Genomic DNA, 20,978 nt, shown 5'->3' on the forward strand with positions numbered 1-20,978 from the left:
CATAAGAATGTTTTCTTTCATAGCATAAAAAGAAAAAGGAATTGTGAATTTTATTCTGCACCAAACAGCTGATTGTTTGTCGTGCTGAGTGTTAGTGCTCACCCAGGTAGCAATGTTTTATAGCCTGAAGATCAAAGTGCAGCTTACCCATCAAAATCACGTTCAAGCCTTTGTTTATTACTCTCTTAACCTTTCATCTGCACTTCATGTGCTTTACACAGCACTGAAAAATACAAATACAAAATAATGTTCAGAAAGCCCTGTCTTGGTTAGATCTTTATTTTTTGACTTATTTTAGTATTAACAAGTTCTTTTTTTTTTTTTTAATTCTTTCATCACTAAAATCAGTTAGAATCCTTCTGAAAACTGAGTGATTTAATATATAGAATAAATTTTCTGCTTTCAGAAGAAAAAAATGGAACTTTATTTTCATTCACCTGTGATATTTACATTAAAGAGTCACTATTAATGCAAAACATAATGAAATAATGAGTTTTATCAGTAGCATTGCTTTCACTTTCATATTCTTTTAAACTAACATTATTTTAGGAGGGTTTTTTTAAGGAAATGCATCAAAAGCTATCAGATGTATGTAAACACTCTCAAGGGAAAGGAAAACAAGACCATTTATCAGTCATATTCTTGGAGAGAGATCCCCAAAGATGTATCTAAAACAGCCTTCTGTATGCTGCAAATTGTTAAGCACAGGACATTTAACCTGCTTTTTGCAACTGCTTCATTTTAAAGCATTTCACTACTTGCATTTACTGAGAAGCTTCTATTAAAAGCACCTTCAAACTGCTTTATACATGTCAATTGTAGAAAGCTATTAGCTGTAATTGGCAATTTAATTTTTTTTTCTTTTGCTGCTTTTAGTGTATGATCAGCTTCCAAGAAGTAAGGTTTCAGAATTTTGCTAATGTACCCTAAGCGATGTGTTCACCCATGGCGTAGGCAGTTTTTAGTTAAGAAATTGGTCTTCATCAACATGTGATTTTTCAATATGTGTCAAGAGATATGAAAAAATAGGTGCGCAGGAATTGCAAAATGGTGTGGAAAAGGAACAGTGAGATGAGTGAGAACACAGAGGAAACATCTTAGCATGATGAAAGCAAAGGAAAAAACAGAATGTCAGAACAGAAAATAGGTCATTGGTTGGTAGGCTGAACCTAAATAATTGGCATCAAACTGAATCAAGCCTACATTTCATGGGTGTAGGTTAAGTCTACATTGGATTCCTTCTTAAGAGAAAAAGCAGGTGAAGAAGGGGGAGAAAAAGCAGTCTTCCACTCACATAACTTGCAGGTAGTGTTTAGGACTCAGAATCAGGAGTTCCTTATCAGAAAACTCAAATTCCAATTGAAAAAGCTACAGCATAAGATTTCACTTGATCCAACCTGTGACCATGTTATTCTTCATCCCTTAATATTTAATTTCTGGATAATACTAGGATAACTGTGGGGTTTATCCACAATTTCTTTGTCTTCCCAAGAAACTGTTCTGGGTGGCTATTCCCACTCCTCTGAAAGTGGCTGAACAGCTGCCTGCCAATGGGAAGCCACGAATGGATTCCTGGTTTTGCTTTGCTTGTGTGCGCGGTTTTTGCTTTTCCTAGTGAACTGTCTTAGTCTCAACCCAGGAGTTCTCGCACTGTTACCTCTCTGTTTCTCTCCCCCATCCCACCTGGGGATGATTTCTTGTGAAGATGCATGTTTTTGGAAAAATCTTCCTCATTCTATATAAGCTTAAATTGAAGCCAGTGAAAACAAAACCCTTTCACATGCTTGTTTTCATTTCTTTTGGTGCCCTGCATGCTTTGCAGTGGCAGGTTAAGAGCCATGTTCTGAATATGTTTCTGCTGGGTGCTGCAACTTTGCAGGATGACTTGAACAACAAGTAAGTATTAGTGGACATTGATCATCACAAGTAATTTTGTTTCTTTCAGAGCGAGATTGATTATCTTTCCCTAAATTGTGCAGATCTCCAGGGAGGATATGCTGAAGCACCACAGAGAATGTAATGATAAAAGGTTTTAAAGGACTCAAAAGTTTTAGCACCAGAAGACTGACTAAGCGCTTGTGTAAATGAAAAGTGCATACGTCATGACAAAAGCCAGGGAAAGGAACTTTGTTTATCTATTTCTATCATCCAACAACTAGCATTCAATCCTTAATGGGAAATACACCTGCTCAGGCCCATTTTTCCAACACAAAAGCAGAGAAAGACCCACATAATGCTAGTGCAATATTGAAAAGTCTCCAGTTATACTGGAACAATATGATGAGCTGTATGGGGGTAGGCTACGAAGGTGCTTACAACAACAGGAATAAGAGAGAAAACCAAAGACATTGTGCCACTTTTCCTTGTCACTCTGGGCAGCAGAACTGCCATCTCCTTCATGGGCACTGCAGCAAGTGGCTCTCCTACATACGTAGCATAGCTTCTTTGGTGCAACACACACAGTATTTTCTATTTGTGGTTGGTCCTAGTGAGAATAGATAAGGTTCTAGCAAAGCTGAGGATCTTTTAATGACAGCTGCTTGCAACTGTTTTGCATGAGGTCTTGTTCTGTGGTAACCTGGAATGGGTCACAAGGCAGCATTGTCTGCAGGAAGACGGTTTCTTTTCCATGTCTGCAAGATAATCCAAATTATTTCTGACCCTCTGATGCACCTTTGACACTATAGCCATGCAATATTTTTTTTTTCATATTTTGTATGTCTGAAGAAAAAAAGATTAAAAGTGAGCATTTATCATAGTTAAAACTCTTCAAAATTATTGGTTCCACTACACCTGTTGAATATACTCCTGTTGGTAAATTTGTTTGTCCACAGTACTTACAAAAGAAACTTTAGATGTTGAATTTTGTGATCACTGGAAAATGAAGACAGAAACTTATTATCTAACCCTAACATTTAAAAAGCACAATTCCAGCTGGAGAAATCCCATATTAGAAAAGACTTACACTAGCAGGGTCAAGCCAAGTGAATTCTTTTTCCTTCATTTTCTTTTAAAAATAAAATGTATGAAATAGTAAGATCCTTTCCATTCTAAGTTCTCTTTTTAATATAAATTTAAGAAAGCTAATGAGAAACAAAACCCTATCGATGCGCGTTCATACAACTATTAGCTATGAAAACAGGAAAAACTCAGTAGCAAAATGGTTTGTAAGTTTTGAACACACAGGATGTGCAAGCCCATGAAGTGTTAAAAGACAAAATTTTAAATTACTGGAAAGAAATGGTGAAAAGAATGTTAATACCCTTTTTATTGTGAACATTTCCCTTTTAGTCTGTCATAAATTAGCCCTCCTAGTTAAGGACTATATAAAAGGGAAAGGAAAATATTTAGAGAATTTTTTTCAAAGAGGCATGTAACAATAAAGTGAGTAATTATTATAGCATTAGGACACTCAGGAGTGTATTTTACAGGGTCATTAATATGGTTCATGGATAGCTGAAAGCACATGGCCTTTGGCCTCATGCCTCACAACACACATGGGGCATACATTAATGGCTCTGTAAAGCACACCCTATTGTGTCTCGGTGCTTTAATAAAGCCTTGCAGATGAAATGCAAAACCATTTTCAGTTGAGCTAGAATACTTTGCTGAAGTTGAAAGGGAAATTACAGTCACAAAAGCAAATCAACTAATGTGCAATGCATTGTACTGACAAGTAGAGATGGAAACAAACTTTCTGGGGAGGAAACTAACTCACCCGTATGTTTCTTGTTGAAATCAGTAAGATGATACCAATAAATGCTTAAAGTCATAGGACATTAGAACTTAAATAAGGAAAACAGGTTAGGGACATGTTTGCCTTTTCTTTTTGAATTTATTTGGATCTATAGGGCACTATGCCATTTCTCTATGTCTGTTTTGTACTTCTGTACTGAACACTTCATTATCACCTAATTAAAAACAAAGCAATCTAAAAATATTTTAGAGCATACTACTGGCAATGGAAAATTGCTCAACCAGAATCCTGGTGAAAAGTGTTGAGAAGATGAACAAATTCTAATGAATATGGGAGATTTCATGAAATCAACATTCACCAGAAGACAGAAATGTGCAGCAAAAATAATTTTTAAAATCAGTAGATTTCTTGAACATGTAGTGAATGCCTCAGAGAAAGACTGCTCACCATTTTTTATTCCATTTCATTAAAATTTTGGCACATAAAGAGTGAAATATTACTGCAGAATAATGAAAAAAAAAAGTTTAATTTCTGTCTTGCTTCTCATTTTGAGCAATGATACATTAAGAAATTTCAAACAGTTAAGATATGTCACCTTACTTTTTTCAAAGATGTTTAGCTTGCAACACGTACAACATAAGAGCGACTCAAAACACTTCGATAAAGATGTTAGTATCTATTATTTGTGTTTTGTTGAAGGCAGTTTTCATATTTGCTTAATAAGGGGTGTTAACCAATATCTATCATTTACACTGGCCTTTTGTAGACCTTCACCTAGCAGTTTGTTGTTTAGTGTATGTAATCAAATTTAATTTTCAATAAAATAATATTTATTTTTTCAGTGTATCATGGAATGTAATAAATCAGTATATCAAGCAATGCAGTCTTATATATATTGCAGTTGGAAAGTAATGCAAATTGCTATATTTTAGTGTACATTTTTTCTGTGTTAGCTAAGGTGGTCATCTGCACACAGATCACCCATTAAATTGAAGAATTTAGGACCTATACGGCTGCCAAGAGAGTTTTGGGGCCTTAAATCTAGTGCTCACATTACTCTTTTCAGCTGTTAAAAAGTTCTGTTACAACCTTAAAAAACAGATCTTGTTCAATTGATTCAAAATTATCACGAGGCATCACATAAAGAGTATCAGGTCAGTATTTGAGTTACTACCTCTATATGTAAACTACATTGCACACACACACAAAAAATAAAAATTGAGCAATATTAAGCATTTGAAATGTGTGAAAAATGAGAGCAACATTTCAACAATTGCAAATGAAATTCCTGCCAAGTTATCTATTGCTACCAAGGTCCAACGGCATACAGAATTGCTTCATTTTAACTTAAGAAAACTTGAAACTATTTAAATATATGTAATAAAACAAAATGAGTTGGGACTTCAGAAGCATGCTATCTTCATGTCCTGCTACTTCTATAAAAAGTTTCAAATAAATCTTCATTTGCTTCATTTCGGTGTGAATCAGAGGTTAGGGAAGGCACAGTGGAGGCCTTACTTAGGAATGAAGATCACCCGGCTCATTGAGACTGGGTACAGATCTAGCCTAGAGGTTGAGCTGTGGCATATTTCTTACTACCTTCCAGCTTTGGTTGAAAATCAGAATATTGGAAACTCAGAGGATTATTTCAGTGTTGGAATACTCTGCAGTGAGATCAGATTGCAACAAAGTCCTAATTCATCCCCACCTCTTGGCTTGCAAAGACAGATCCTTTCCTGGGAAGTCTGGCATCCGGCAAAAGCAGAGCAGACTAAATTCTGTTTGCTTGTAAGGACAGGGCCAAGTCTGGCATCCTGACAGGTCTACCATCACAAGACACAAAAAGGCTTGGGATGTTATATAGTATATAATACAGGTTATTTTGTATACATGAAACATCTGTAATACTGTAGAATGGAGGTTTTGCAAAGGGATCAATGATAGCGTTAAACTAATTTGGTCAGATATTACTTGAAGGAAAGTGAAGGTAGAAATACATATCTAGATGATAAGAATTACAAATACCTTCACGTAAGATAATTGGGTCAAAGATTTTGATATTTTCTGAGGCAGTAAGATGTCTATAATTTGTCTTCAATGAATGCTTTCTCCTTCCTATTTTGCAAATATTATCAAGTTGAAGTTTATTATGAGCTCAAAGATTAATCTGCTATTTGGAAAAACTGGAATATTTTTATTATATGATTAAATATTGATCAAGAGAATTTATCTTACAAGAAATAAATTTCTCTTTACTGAAATGGCATAAACTGCTCTTATGCCAAAATGAATAGTTTTTAAATTTGCTATTTTTTATTTTTCTGTCTTTGTGCCCTGAAAAATAAAGAAACAAGTATGTAGCCATCTATCTAAGCAGATAGATAATGTCAATTTGTTGTGCTAGAAAAAGCACAAATAGAAAAGAAATGGTTCATTTTAAAAGTGCACTATATATTCAGGGTTCCCATTTCATAAATATTTTGCCTGCTGTGCACTGCAGTTGACCCTTTAAACATATCTAGTCAATAACCTATTGTTTACTGCAAGTCCATTTTGTCATTTTGATGGTACAGCTTCAAGTGTGGCAATCTTCCTTTCTCTGCTTCACTGCGTACACGACTCCCTTTGGCTGGTACTAGCTCACAAAGCCACTAAAATGTCATTAATTAGAGCTGGTTTGAGATCCAAATGCTAATTCTATTAACGAACCTATGAAATTAGGACACTGTAAATCTAGATGAGCTATGCCTGGGCGTCCTGCAATCTGGGCTGACCAGAGGTTACCTACTATATTAAATAAGAATTGTCTAATATATTATTAGAATTTTAAGTAAGTGTAAATCAAACCATGTGGACTACATCACAAGAGGGAATAGACAACTGCAATATGCTTTCTACCTTAGCCTCTTCTATTTATCCAGCATCAAATTCATTTGGAGTGTTTCATACCGTGAAACAGTAATGGCCAAGGATAAGGTGGGATCAGATAAGGCTTTCTGGACAAATTCCCTGCTGTGTAACCACAAAATGATAAAAATTCATTTATAAACAACTTAATATCTACAACTCTAATGGAAACTTGTCTCCATCAGAGGGTCCCCAAAAGTATTTATGAATTACACTCTTTATATGTTCTTCCAATTCAGAAAACTTAAATGAATGATTTTTAACTGCACGTTTTGATGTGTTTTGTTATTAATTTCTCATCTTTACTTTCAAAGTAATGTACTTTTAATTAGGCAATAATATATAATTTCTTATTCATCTATCATTTTTACTCAAACATATTAGGAAAGAGAGAGTAGAAAAAAGCTCATCAGAGACCTTTTGGTGGTACAGCAAAGTCAGAATAAAATGCCATCTCCTGACAGCACCTTTAACGTTTCATAAAAAGATAATGGATGTGCTTGTCACTGCCGTTAATGATCAAACATTTTCCCAGTTTTACTGGATATTAAATTGTGAACTATAAAAGAAAACTCCACAGTCTAAGCAATGTAGCAAAAAGAATCTTACTGCATTTTTTTTTTATCTCCTCTGATGTCTAACTAAGATAAACCTTCTTATTCCATTGCTACTTAAACTGAATAGTCACTATGACATAGGTGGGTAAAGTTTACTTCTATTAAAGTGAAGAGGCTTATTTTCAGAAGCCAAGACAACTCTCCAGGTTGCAGAACAGGGCATGATTGGTTATATGTGCAAGAATGCTGAAGTGACACAGGACACTAATTCATCACAATATCTTTAAGAAGTTGACTAAAGTTTTTCAAATCTTCATAAAGCAATTTTTGAAAGGGTTATGTCTAAAATTACTGGATGTTTTTGAGAGCATCTATTGAACAAATTGAAAATATATTAGAAAAATATCTTCTCTAATATTTTCAGTAGCACTACCATGACGGAAAACTAAAGAGGCAAGACAGGAAAAAAAAATATCTGATGGTAACAATACAAAGTAAATGATTACCAAAATGAGGATCAATCAGTTTAACAGATTAACACTGAAGAAATCACACCTACTTTGAAAGCACTGAAAATTTTTAGTTTTCTGTTCCACTTGGAAGGAGGAAAGAAAATCAGAACAGAACAAGACAATATCTTCCAGTCAGCAAAAGAAACAAACGAACTAGGATAACTGTTTTCTACTCAATTGTCTCAATTGTCTACTCAATTGTCAAATATCTACCAACTATCAGGTGACAATAATCCAGTTAGTCTTGAATTAGCAACAGTGCCTTCCCTCTCCTCGAAAGGGAAAACTGCTTATAACTAAAGGACTTTGACCAAGACAATCTCATTTATGGGTGTACGTTCATTTTGGCATAATTTATAGTCTTACAGACTGTTTGCTTTCCCAGTGTAAATGTTATTCAGAATGCCAAATGGAAAATACAAAATATGTATATTTTTTCTTTTTTCTTACTTTATTACCACCTTCTAACCCAGATCCTTAGAATGATGGTTTACTACCACATAAAGAGGAAAAATTGGGAAATTTAAAGCAGTGCTTAACCTAGAGATTGCTCTGAATCATTCTTCCACCCCCCAATTCAATTTAATTGTGAGCCGCATTAAAAATGTTTTTCTTTCAGTTCTATTAAATTCCCATGGTTAAAAGATAATAAAGAACAAGAAATATAAATTAATAAAATTAATAAATGAATATACAGTCTGCATGAATCTGTTCCCTCCTTTCTCTTCCCTCTTGGAAACTTAAGCTAAAGGAGAAGCAGCCAATACTGACCCAAAGCATTCTCCTTTTCTAAAAATATCTTTCAAAAGAAAGAACATAGAAAACAGCATTGGTAGTATTAAATCTGTCTATCACAATCTGTTCTGGATGTTAAATATATTCCATTTATAATCCTTTTACATTTATTTTATGAAATTTAAATAATAAAAACTGCTTTTTACCGGTTGGAGATATTTTAAATAAACATTTGAAGTCTTTAATTAGTTGAGTTCAAAATCGAAACTGGTTTTTACATCCGTCCTTTCCTAAAAACAAGTGATAAAAAATATTTCTGCACTTACTTCTATGCTGTCCTTCAAGGATATTGGACCACTCATGCAGTATTTCTCACTAGACAAGATTGCTTGCACAAGACTTGCATTTAAAGAGATTATAATGAAGATATAAATAGTCTGTTTCCAATGGCTTCTTTCTGAGTACTCCCAGAGTTTCCAGAGCAAACAATTCTCTTTTCCATCTAATCAATATCTAAGGAAAGATTTTAACAGACTTTCATTCTCAGACTTGCTTCAGATAAAGACAAAATTGACCCAGAGAACTCACAGGACTTTTGTTTGTTTTTTAACTGCACTTGCTTCGTACTTCAATTTTTATCATTATTTTCTCTTTACCAATGAGATTTCATTTTCAAGTGTTCTAAAACTCTAGCAAGGAGCAAATCTTGCACCTCCATAAAATGTAGGTCCTCAAGGAGAGTAGTCTATAGGACAAAGATTGTTTCAGATCAGAATAACAGGAAAATAATCTGAATTGCACCTAAAGCTGTCTACAATGGATTGAAGAGTACCAAAAGGAATCTAATACAATAGCATATCCTCCCTTCCCATCACTATCTGTCTGGAAGAAAATGTTTCTGTTGCAGCCCTAAACATTTATTTAACTGGCTTCCTTGTTAAGGAATGTCACAGTGAGAATGCTGGAAAAACAATGGCAGAACTCCTAGGGCTCACACAGATCACCTACATTAAAATATACATCCATAAAGACTAACACAAGAAAACCAGACTAACAAAGGTCACATGAAAATGGGAATACGGACTTCATTTTGTCCCTACATCTTCACATGTGGACAAAGGAAGTAAGGCCCTGTACAGCCAAGCATTTTAAACAGCAATTAATTGACATTAGTTCTCATGCAGGACAGTGAAGCTCAACCTCTCACCTTATGGGATGTGAGTCAGATAAGAGAAGCTGAGAATTTGTCAGCTGTGTATTTGTAAAACCTTATCTTATTTAATGTGACTGCAATTGGTAATGATCTGCCATATAGTGATGAACAAGAGTTTCTCTATGCTGATGAACAAGAGTTTGGAACAACAAAAATAAAAGTTGATATCTAGTATGATTACACAAAAGTCCAACTTTGAGGCTATCTCACACAGTTATCTAAAGACCAGGAAACATAAAGACAGCCAGAAGAAAATGCAAACTGTACAGATTTTCTTTTCTGATTACTAGCGTGTTTCTACACTGCCTATTTAGAGATATCATCATTATTAATTTAATACATGACAGATAAGCATCATACCAGACACAAAATACATGACTGACTTCTACTTTTAGTTAAAAGGTACATTTATTATACTAAGAAAACCCTACAAGCCTGGCACAGGGTTATTCTAGCTGAGTTGAAGGTAATTTCAAGTATTCATACCAATCACTGGATTCTACTGTGAGTTTTAGCGGTTTTAATGTAATAGGTCCCACTTAAAAGAAAATTAGGTCTCTGCCCCTTGAGGCTCTGTAAAGACCACAAAGCCCAAAGAACCACAAAAGCACGAACATGAATGAAATCCTCCTAAGCTCAATAAGATGTTAGCAGTTGGTTACCTCAGGGATCAGTGTTGAAATTACAAAAGGAAAAGCTATTACCATCAACATATGTGAATTAATTCTCATCTTTCAAGCAACTAGTACTTTCAAACACTGCAACTACAAGTGGATTTAGGAATCTGAATATATAATTCATAAAAATAAACAATGCTTTCAGATAATAGCTACTGTATTACTGGACAGAATACCCTACTAGTATATAATGCAGATAAATGTTCAAAACTTCACAGACAAGAGCACTGGTATAAAAATAAAATATTGATTACAGAGACAAATTACAGATTATATATTATTAACTGCAGCACTAATATATGCCTAAGGGCTTGAAGTAAATAGGCAGACAAGAGAAGGGAGAAAAACATACAAAATATCAGGATTTCCTTGCTTAAAGAAGAACATCACAAATGAAACCTCTAACTGAATGCTAAGGATACTAACTGGAAGCCAATAACGTTTATGATCTTTCCGGAAAATAAAAAACACATGTAAAACATAACTACAATAGACAATAGACTATTTTTCAAAATCTAGGTTAAAATCTATTCCCATCAAAGATTCCATCAAGACACTTCATTAAGTATCTTCATGCACAAAATTTTAATACATATGAAGCCATTGGAGATAAGTTATCCAGATGAGCAAACCAAAACAAATAAATTCAGGTATCATCCTAAATGAGTTCAGAACATGAAGAAACAAAGCACCAATGAAATAAAATGATCATACAAAAGAAATCAGAGTAGCAGACATTGCTAGTGCTCACAAACTGATAATAAAGTTCACTGGTCCTCAGAACTAACTTGCTGGTATGAATGACACCTATCTTATCAAGCCACGTCAGATATTACAGGGAACACTCGTATACCCATGCAAGTATTGTGAAATTACTGTACTGACTTCCATAATACCCCAGAATTGAATTCCTGCTTTCAGGAGCCTTAGCAATAAATTTGTCAGTAGAATATGCAGAACAAAAGAAACAATCATGCAATTGTCACAAGAACTGTCAAATGTGCATCATATATATGACTACAGTGAATAAATAGCAAAGTTGTTTGTTTTTTTTTTTAGAAAGAAATACAAGCTACCAGAAGCATACCACTTGTCTACCAACAGCATAAGCATATCCTATTCACCAAGTTTGAAACAATCAAAGGTGACTATTCACTTTCCAACTTGCCTGAGAAAGCAAATAAATATATACATGCATATATTTTACCTGTCTATGAAGTAAAGCATGGCTGCTATTCACAGAAAAAAGAAAAAAAAAAAAGAAAAAAAAAACACTTCCATCTGAACAACTCAGCAATGGAAACACCTGTTTCATACCATTAAATGCAAATCATGACAGAAGCTCTTTCAGGTAACACTTGCCATGCCATTTTATCTCATCCCCAGAATAAAAAGCTTTTTTAGACAAATCTGTAAACCAAAGAAAACAGTAACAATAAAAATAAATAAATACTTTCTCACCTATAGCATGAATTGCATTACAGATACCAGGGATTAACGGAAAGCTGAAAGCTTCTTACCAAGTACCCCAAGGCGATAGTTGACTGTGATGACTATCACATTCCCATAACTTGCTAGAACGCTGCCATCATATAAATTTCCAGTGCCTTCCATGTAGGACCCTCCATGAATATACACCATCACAGGCTTAGGTCCCCCACTGTCCCGAATGTCTGGAAAAAATATTAAGACAAATTTTATCTCAAGAAAGTACCAAAAAAAAAAAAAAAAAAGAAGATACATGCAATACATATACATGTATATATTTAGTGAGGTTATTTTTCTTGAAGTGTTTCTCAAGCAACATCTTTTACATAAGGAAATGGGCAGATAGGACCATTTCTTTGTGACTTGTTTACTTATAACTAGAGTTCATAATTTTGAAACTGTTATTGGCCTCAGAAAAAGCAGAAAGGAATTGAAAATGGTAACGTTTGCTCAAATGCAACGGGACAGCAGTCTGATTCTGTTCCTGCTGAATTTGATGTGAAATGTCTTCTAACATCAGTTTGAGCTCATTTAAGCATAGCCTGAACACTTCAGAAAATCTCAGTCCATCTTCCTACTTGCTTAGCTAAAAGCAATTCATCATATTAAGATAAATAAGGTTTCTCCTCATACAGAAGTTGCTGATGGCTTCCAGTATGACAGATCAACAACTTATTTAAAATATATATATATATCTATATAAACAGATGTCTTTTGATAGTTCTGAAGTCCAAATTTTCAAAAATGACTTGGAAGCTCATTAGCACTCGGACCTCCAACACACATTACATATAACCTTGGTAGCCTGATGTTTAAGGAGTGTGGGTACTTCTTATTTTACTGGATTGTGAAAAGGACTGTAGGTTATACCTGAAAAACAGCTGCCTGCATTCAAACAAATAGTAAGGTTCTTAAAAGTGACGCTGAACTCAAGGAACAATTTTCAAACTCAGAAGCTCTACCATTCTCTCAGACGATAAAATTAGATATTGACGTATCATTTCGGGTTTCTTTTTAATGCGAACATTAATTTGGGTATCCCTACTTCTCCCTCAAATCATCTGACTTTCAGTTTGATGCATCGACTCAGGACAAAATTTTGAATATCTAAAGTTTAGTAAACATGTGGATAAACACTGCTTTTTGCAAGGAAAGCCCTTAAGCATTAACTCAAAGCAAAAGTTAGTTAATTGATGAACAGTGGGATAATACGTGTTTTTAAGTTTCTTTTTTCTTTGACTGGAAAGAAATTAACAAAAATGCAAATTTAAACTTTTCACATGCCTGGATTAAATTGTAATTTGAACTAATTTACCAGGCATCTGAGTCTTTTCCATTGCCTAGGGTAATCCTAATATTCCATTCTAGCAGATGCTAAAAATCAAGGAAGACAATAGCAAGAAAGCACGTGAAAACTTCCAAATGAGGAACTGCACTGCATATTCCTGTTCAAAGACATTTTTGTCATTATGAGAGTATTCAAGCGACTTCCCTGATTACTCGCTTCAGCTTTTGAAGAAACCTCAGATGTATTTTTTTACTCCTTTGAGTTGTATGAATCATAGTTAGGAAGCTATCAAGTAAGATCTCTCTAGAATTGTTTGAATTGTTTCTGAAGCACTGTAAAGAAGACTAGGTGAGGGCAGTTAAACTAAAAGCCCTGCTTTTTGAATTTGCTGAAAGAGATCGGCACAGATGTGCCTGTTTATAGAAAGCCAGTTGCTATTATTATTTTGATATTGATTCTAATCTGAAGAAAATGCCAGAACAGTCAAGATCTGAAATTGGATCTTCAATATTGGAAGTACTAGAACAATCATTTATTCAAGACCAAAAGGGTGATGAAAGGTTGTACATGAAATTGCTTGTATTGCTTTCCTCACTCAAGCATATAGCAAGGGCTTTCCAACATGCAATTTTCAGAGTGTAGTGCTAAGGAGATTATTTATCTCCATTGTCCATATGATAGACTTATGAGCTCCTGAGGTTTAAACTCTACACCAAGGAAGAAGTCTTTTGAAATTCATATACTGTTTTCAGTACATGGTATGCTCATAGTCCATGCATTTATTTTTTTCTGATACAAGTGTGGAAGTAATCATAAATTATTAATCTGAAACCACCATGTGACTGTTCCCAGCAGAAACTGTACACAGTTAATTGTATGCTCAGTGGTAACACAGGGGGAGACTGTCTCAGAATTCTTCTTTAATTAAAATTACATAGAATTACAGAGCACCAACTGTGAATAGTAATGAAATGTTGGTAGTACTGGTCTGTTTATCTGGAAAATAATATTGGGATATTTAGAAAAGAATGGGTGCCTTTTATTGGAGAAAAGCACACATTTCATGAGTAAAATCTGGCATTTAAAGAAGTGACTGAGTATGAGTAAATTCTGTCTGGATCATATTTTTATTTCTTACTAGTAATATGCTTGTAAAGATTACAGGCAGATAAATTAAGCCTAATTTTAAGCTCTGCCTATGTACCATGTCAGAGCAGATGACACGTAGTATAAATTTTCCTCATGCTGCTTTGCCAAAGTCATCAGTCTTAAAAGAAGCCCCTTCTACAAAAGAAAAATTGCACACCTGTGTGTCTGAGGCAGTAATTTAGTGCTGGGGACATCTGCAAAGCTGTCACAGTGTGAGGCCAGCTGACCTACAAGCCATATTGAAGCTATGAAAAAGAGCTTTTTCATGTGAAAAAGAGGGATCAATGCACTGTGGTCATACAGCCACTGGTTTCACACCAAGAGAAGTGCAGTCTATAGCTAGGAATATTTGAAAGGTGCAAACATGCAGCTGGAAGAGTGCTGTTTAAGTACAGATGTTACTAACTAGTGGATGTTATTTAATAATTAAATCAAAGGAATAGAGAAAAAAATTAGATTGCAATCAAAAGTTGGTTCCTACCTTACAGAGTAAATGTTTCCTCATGAAAACTACAATCCTTTACAATTATAATGGAGCAAATACTAGGTAATAGTCTGTGAGGAAAAATTCTGTATTGGTACAAAAGTTGCAGAAAGATTTTTTTTTCAGAAATTCTTGTTGGAGTTAAGCAGCCAAGTGGAAAAAAAATAATTGAGACTTCATCACTCAGCTCCTACAGCTACTTAGCAAAACCCAACCCTAAATGATTTGATGACTCTTCATTTTTTCCTAGAAGCTGGTATCAGTCCTTTGTACTCATGTGCTGGAGTGGTCTCTGTAAACTGCAGTTATACTTTCTCACACAGATTAATAGTTATTCATGGAAACAGCTCTTCCTGAACAGGCCTGAATAATCAGGGTACAAATGTAACATTCCAGCCAAGAAGTGCAGTTTTACATACAACTGAAATTAGTTGTATACTGTACATTTTATTAAGTGTTGCTTTAATTGAAAAAGACAAGCAATTCCAAAGACACACAGGAACAGTGCCGTACAAAACTTTCTTGAATTTAACTCTTCTGGTTTTATTCACACAGAAGATAAGTTTTGAGTGCTGTGATTTGTTTGGCTTTAAATTGCTAGCTCATAAAACACCTAAGTAGGTCTTACTGTGTAGTTGAGAATGATCTTATTTATATGATGTGTGAATTTTATGATGATTTCCATCATCTCCTCTCTTCTGTACCTACCTAATGTTTGTTGCAACTGCTTTTTATGTCAGGTCTTAATTACATTGCAGGCAATTTAGGAATGGGGCTGTCCTTTATTCCGTGTTTGTTATATCACACAATAGGGAACCAAGTCCAACTGTGAATACCAGTCACAATTGTCATATATAACAAAACACAATTACAGCTTCACTCAGTTGAAGCTGATGTGAATTAGTCATGTGACTTAGCAATTTGCTCGGAACCAAAGCAGGAAAGGAAGCAAGCATACCCAGAGACAACTAAAAAACTGTTTAACAAAAATGTCACAAGCAGCATTTTTATAAACAGTGTAGAAAATTGTGAAATTTTGATGTTCTGATGTAACCTTTTAATTAAATCTTGGGGGTTTTTTTTGGAACATGAAACTGCCCTGAAACAACAGAGAACTTTGAGATTGGTTACTGGAAAAAACCTACAGAGTCCTTACACAGAACATTAGTGGATAACTGCATGGCTCTTTCATAAACTTTTTCCTGAAGTATTTAAGTAGAGCACAGTACCAATCAATGCAATGCTTTTGATCACCTGAAAGCTTTTTTTTTTTTTTTTTTTAAGTATTTAACCTTTCAGGTCAAACCTGTAATATGCCTCATCTATCATATGCTTTATAGATGCACTATTTAATAAACTAGTGCCCTTATCAGTATTAACATGTAAACATCCGTTAATGCTACATTTTTAACATGAGATATTAACTAAATGTCCTGAAGATCGCTAAAGGTAAGTAGTAATTTTAAGCTGTTTAAAGATTGTTAGAAATTCAAAAGTTAAGACTCTTTACTGCACAAGCAATGCTTGGCATCGACAGTAGTATAACAGAACCCCAAAGAGGTCCTTACATTAAAGGTCTATCAGAATTTTTACTGTGCACATTTTCAAGTGTTAATAACAGCACTGCAAAAATTCAACATCATCTAAATTATCTTCCTCATGTAAAGGGAAATCTTCTTAGGGAATATAATCTGCAAAATTTAGTATGCAAATGATGTGGGAATCTATACTTGAGAGTGGGAATCACAGAACAGGAATGAGTGACATGATGAACAGGAAACATGAACTCATCTTTGTGTATCTGTCAATACTTCCACCTAAACTGGTAACATTTGTGATACTCCAGCCTGGCTGGAACTCATTAGAGGCTATAATTAAGGCTGGAGTATGTGGTTGCTTTGCAAGGTAGATGAATCTGTTCTGTTGTTTACTGATTTCTGAAGTCCAAAAATGTACAGCTAGTGCCAGACGGAAAGATTGTTTCTGTTTCTTACCATGACAGTTGAAAGCAGATGACACGCTAAACTTAGCAACCTACTCTATTTTAATACTAATAGAACAATTCTGGAGAAGATCCTCATTTCTGAAATGCACTCTTCTCTTGCACCAACGAAGCTACAGCCTGTTAAGCATACAAAGGAATCTGCAGATGGATTCTGCATCATTAGCAACTTAAAAGTGAAGGGTGGATTTTAGCTAAGATTTAAAACACGCTCCGGACCAAGAACTTCCTTCGTTCTATGAAGTCCAATGGCCCCTGTAAGACAGAGCATCACACTAAATGATCAGAATGATCACAGTTACAGTCTGTGAACAAACAGCAACATCTGTTCCCAATCTGTCTCCCCTTTCACAGGAGAGATTGGAACAGAGAAGGGAAGAGCAAAAGTATCCAGTAATTACACTGCAGCCCACACTTCTGAGGCACACACTGTCAATTCGCTGCTTTACTGTGGACCTGGCATTTGCATTCTTCAATGCCTGTATTCCTCATTTCTAAAAATGGAATAATAGCATTCCTCCATCTCAGAGGGATGTTGAGAGTGTGAATACTTAAAAAATTGAGATGCTCAGATAGCATTGGGGACTAAATAAGGATCTGAGACTGACAGATTGATTTTCTAGGTAATGTGTGTATGACAGAATGGTGAATGAGAAGAACTCATTTGTGAGCAATCCTTCATGGATATTTAATACAGCACTAACTACCTAGAGGTCCAGTTCTGATTACTGGGTACATAGGCTAATTAATGAGTTGTGTCACTGTATTTTAAGTCATGCTAGTGATTTTAGCATAGGGGAAATAAGGATACATAGAGAACTCCCTCCAGCCACATTATATGAATTCAAATTATTGCTTCACTGAAATTAGGATAAATATATTAAGATCTTTCTTTTTAAACCAAACCTCACTCCTAGACTGCATGAACATGCATAGGGACATGCAGTTTATTCAACTGCTAAGCAACTTAAATTTTCCTTCTACACTACATATTGCTTACCTGCATGTCAGTAAATACACAAATTCACCACTGCTATACAAATTCAAAGATGCTTACTGGTTATAGGCATTTCTGTCACTGTCATTTTTGGTGTCTGCACAGGTAGTTCCCTACTTGTTGAAAAAGAGGTAAGCAATTTTATGCATAGGCATGAAAGGGTTACACCAACAAAAACGCTACCAGACTGAGGGGGAAAAGATTTATACAATTTGACAGTGCACACATTTCACACTCGTAGATTTTGAAAACACCTTCATTTTTTAAACAGCAAATTTGCAGATCATTAGCTGGTAATGTGCACTACTGCCTTTGGGTCTTTTGAAAACAAAAATGAAAAATGATCTAATTAAGCCTGGTCTACTGGTTGCAGCACATGCCAGAGATCCAAGTATGATTACTGAATCTGGTGCTTGCACTGGCAAGGTTTGGGCAGCAATATTGGTAGTGACATGTGGCAGATAGGAGCAGGATTATTGAACACAGTTTCAAAATGAAATCTTCTAATCAAACTGATGCATGAGTGACACAACATAAAACACTTTCCAGGCATTTGAGCCAAGGAACTTCTATGGAAGATCTTTCTTCAGGAAATGCTTAACACAGGAAATGGAAGTGGTGGCTCTGAAATCCTTAAGTAATAGAGATACCATTCTGTAATAGAGAAACCCTTCTGGGCATTTTGGAAGTCACTGTACATCTGCTTATGTAGCATGGATTCTATGGATATGAGACAGCCCTTTTCACTGTATTGGCTCAGTCTCCCTAATAGCCTGACTGCATCACTCATTGAGTTTGACATGTCATATTTTGCTCCCAGTATTCCATCCGTAGATACACTTATATTTTCTAAAAACTACCATAGTGCAAAAGGTGAAGCTTTAATGGACAAGTCAGTAATTGAGACAGGTAAGGTGGCTTTTTACTTTCCCGCTACTCCTATTTAAATACATGACAAACTTTGTGAACTCTTCAGTTCTGCATATGCAATACCTGCTAGAGCTTCAATGCAGAACAACTCCTCCACAGAGGGACAGTTAAATGCAGGGCCTTCGCACACAGGGTTTCTACCAACCCAGCAGACATCCTCAGCAACCTTTGGGGTCTGCTGATCATAAAACTTTAAGTTTGCCCTGTCTCTGACTCTTGGAAGCAGTGAACATCTAACTAATGCTTGCATTCTTCTATTGGCACAGAAAGGAGAACAAAGCCATCACTTGTATGCCAGAGAAAATTAATCCCAGTTCTTTAAGTTAGAGATTTATTAATGCTTTAAATGTGTTTCTTCCCCTCTAGCTTGACTGACACGTTCTTACAGTCCTTTCTCTCTCGTGCAGCTGTCAAGGTGGGAGATGGGTTTTCCCTGACACAGACACTTGTTCTCCAAAGACAGAGATACCTATTCTCATTTGACTTTGCATATTAAACCACGTTCTGATAACAGCCACTCTGCTGAATTTTAGCAAATTGTTTTAGTAGTCTCTTTTAAGTGTGTCTAAGTAGACACCGACTCAACAAATGTTAAGCCTTTAGTGTCTGTCTTGGCAATTATACAGCAAATTAGAAGAGCCATTAAGGTCTCCTGGATGAATAACCCAGGTTTCAAACTATCTTAAAACATATTTTAAAGCAAGACACTCACTTTTACTGTGGCTTAATTCAATATTACAGGTCTTCAAGAATACACAAGAATGTCTTTTGCAACATTTTCTCATGAACTAATGTAAAAATAACTTGGCCTTATAGAGCTCAGTGGCTCTGAATTACCATAGTCCACTCTGAATAATGACAGCTTTCAATTAGGTCTTCTTTCAAGTCTTGGGCCAGCTGGTGGGCTTTCATTTATATGCTTAACTTCACATTCAGTAGAGATCAAGGAAAATAGACAAATATGAGTTTACTTGTAAAGTCTCTGTTCTGCTATCAGTTAAGAAGTTAAATGGTCATATTTGCCTTCCTTGACCTTGTGATAAGACCACAATGTTTGAGTAACACAGTTAATGCACTGTATGATGAAAAATTTCTCAATTAAGAGCCTTGCAATTTACATATTAAGCTTTATCATAACAACTGATAAACCCAAATATTTAACACAGAAGCAAGTAGCAACTCTATCAGTCTTATATGGAAATTTGTTTTACTCATTGGCCACATAATATACGGAAGTATGTGCTTAAGATTCAGAATTTTGAAGCACATCTACTTGAAGGGATGAGACCACCCATGAGATAGAGCCCCGTGTTACCATTTTCACAGCCCTGAAAAAAATCAAATCCGCATCACTTACGATTAACAGACATCATTCATAAACAGAATAGCATGCTTGAGATTTCTAAGTTTTGATTTTACTTGGCAATATGGGTTCCAAGGAACACAAGCAGATAATCATCTTTATGTGGCTTTAGAAAACAGATCAGATTCCTTCAGATGACTTGGGTTTAGCTCCACTGAATTCACAGGCACTGTGCAGAGCTTCACCACCTGCAAACACTGCCTGGTGCTCAAGGGATACCTCTTCTGTACAAGGAGGTGGGGGTAGTCTTGTATTTATTTATATTTGTTCATGGTAATATAAATGCAGAAGGTTTTTTATCCAGAGAAATTCAGTTGCTTAAGAGACACTTTTTCAGTTTTCTGTATTTTTCCTTTTATAAACACAATATTTGATGCGTTTATCAAACTAATAGGCAGTGAAAAACATCTTTTTACTGGTGAAATACATAGGGTTAGAAAACATGCAAAAAGGTGTACAGAAACTTTAAAAGAGTGTTAGTTCAAATAGCATGGACAAAATTCAGTCAAAAGGTGGGATGCAACATAGCAAAAGTCCATTTCAAGAAAACAAAAACCCCTCCGCTTTAAATATTGTTACTGTTTTGTATCAAAACGTAGAACTTAACAACATTTTCTTTTAAAAAAATTAAAAATGTATGTATAACAACAAGCAAGAAGACAAAACACATCAAAAATGGGAATTAAAAAAAACTCTTCAAAAGAAGACAAGAAGTCAAAAAAAGAGGGGAGAAAAAAGATTTTCAGGGATCCTTGTCATGCAAATCAGTTTGGCGGCAAAAAAATACCTTCATCTTCAGCACCGTCATTATCACCTAAATCATCTGTCTGTTTCTTTGTAAGGGGACCTAGGATTGAGAACGGAGAAAATGGAGGAAAAAGACAATTCAAGAATATACAAGACTGAGGAAAAAACAGTGAATATTAAATTCCCATGGATGTTTCAAGAAAAACATTTGCAAGGAGGGAAATCTTAGTTT

At 35.2% G+C, this 20,978-nt stretch overlaps 1 protein-coding gene across 7 annotated transcripts in view; it reads right to left on the reverse strand.

Moving 5' to 3' along the window:
- NLGN1 (neuroligin 1) overlaps nt 1-20,978 on the reverse strand; it is a 291,986-nt gene that overhangs the window by 178,903 nt on the left and 92,105 nt on the right. For 4 of the 7 annotated variants that reach the window (XM_035557300.2, XM_035557295.1, XM_035557294.1 and 1 more), the window contains 2 exons: nt 20,787-20,846; nt 11,819-11,971 (listed from right to left, as the gene is read on the reverse strand). In XM_035557300.2, coding sequence (XP_035413193.2) covers nt 11,819-11,971; nt 20,787-20,846 — 213 coding nt within the window. The remainder of the gene's footprint in view (nt 1-11,818; nt 11,972-20,786; nt 20,847-20,978) is intronic. The other 3 variants (XM_035557299.1, XM_035557298.1, XM_035557297.1) reach the window with 1 other exon arrangement.

The sequence above is a fragment of the Cygnus atratus genome, chromosome 9, assembly GCF_013377495.2.
Source record: "Cygnus atratus isolate AKBS03 ecotype Queensland, Australia chromosome 9, CAtr_DNAZoo_HiC_assembly, whole genome shotgun sequence".
Taxonomy (NCBI): domain Eukaryota; kingdom Metazoa; phylum Chordata; class Aves; order Anseriformes; family Anatidae; genus Cygnus; species Cygnus atratus.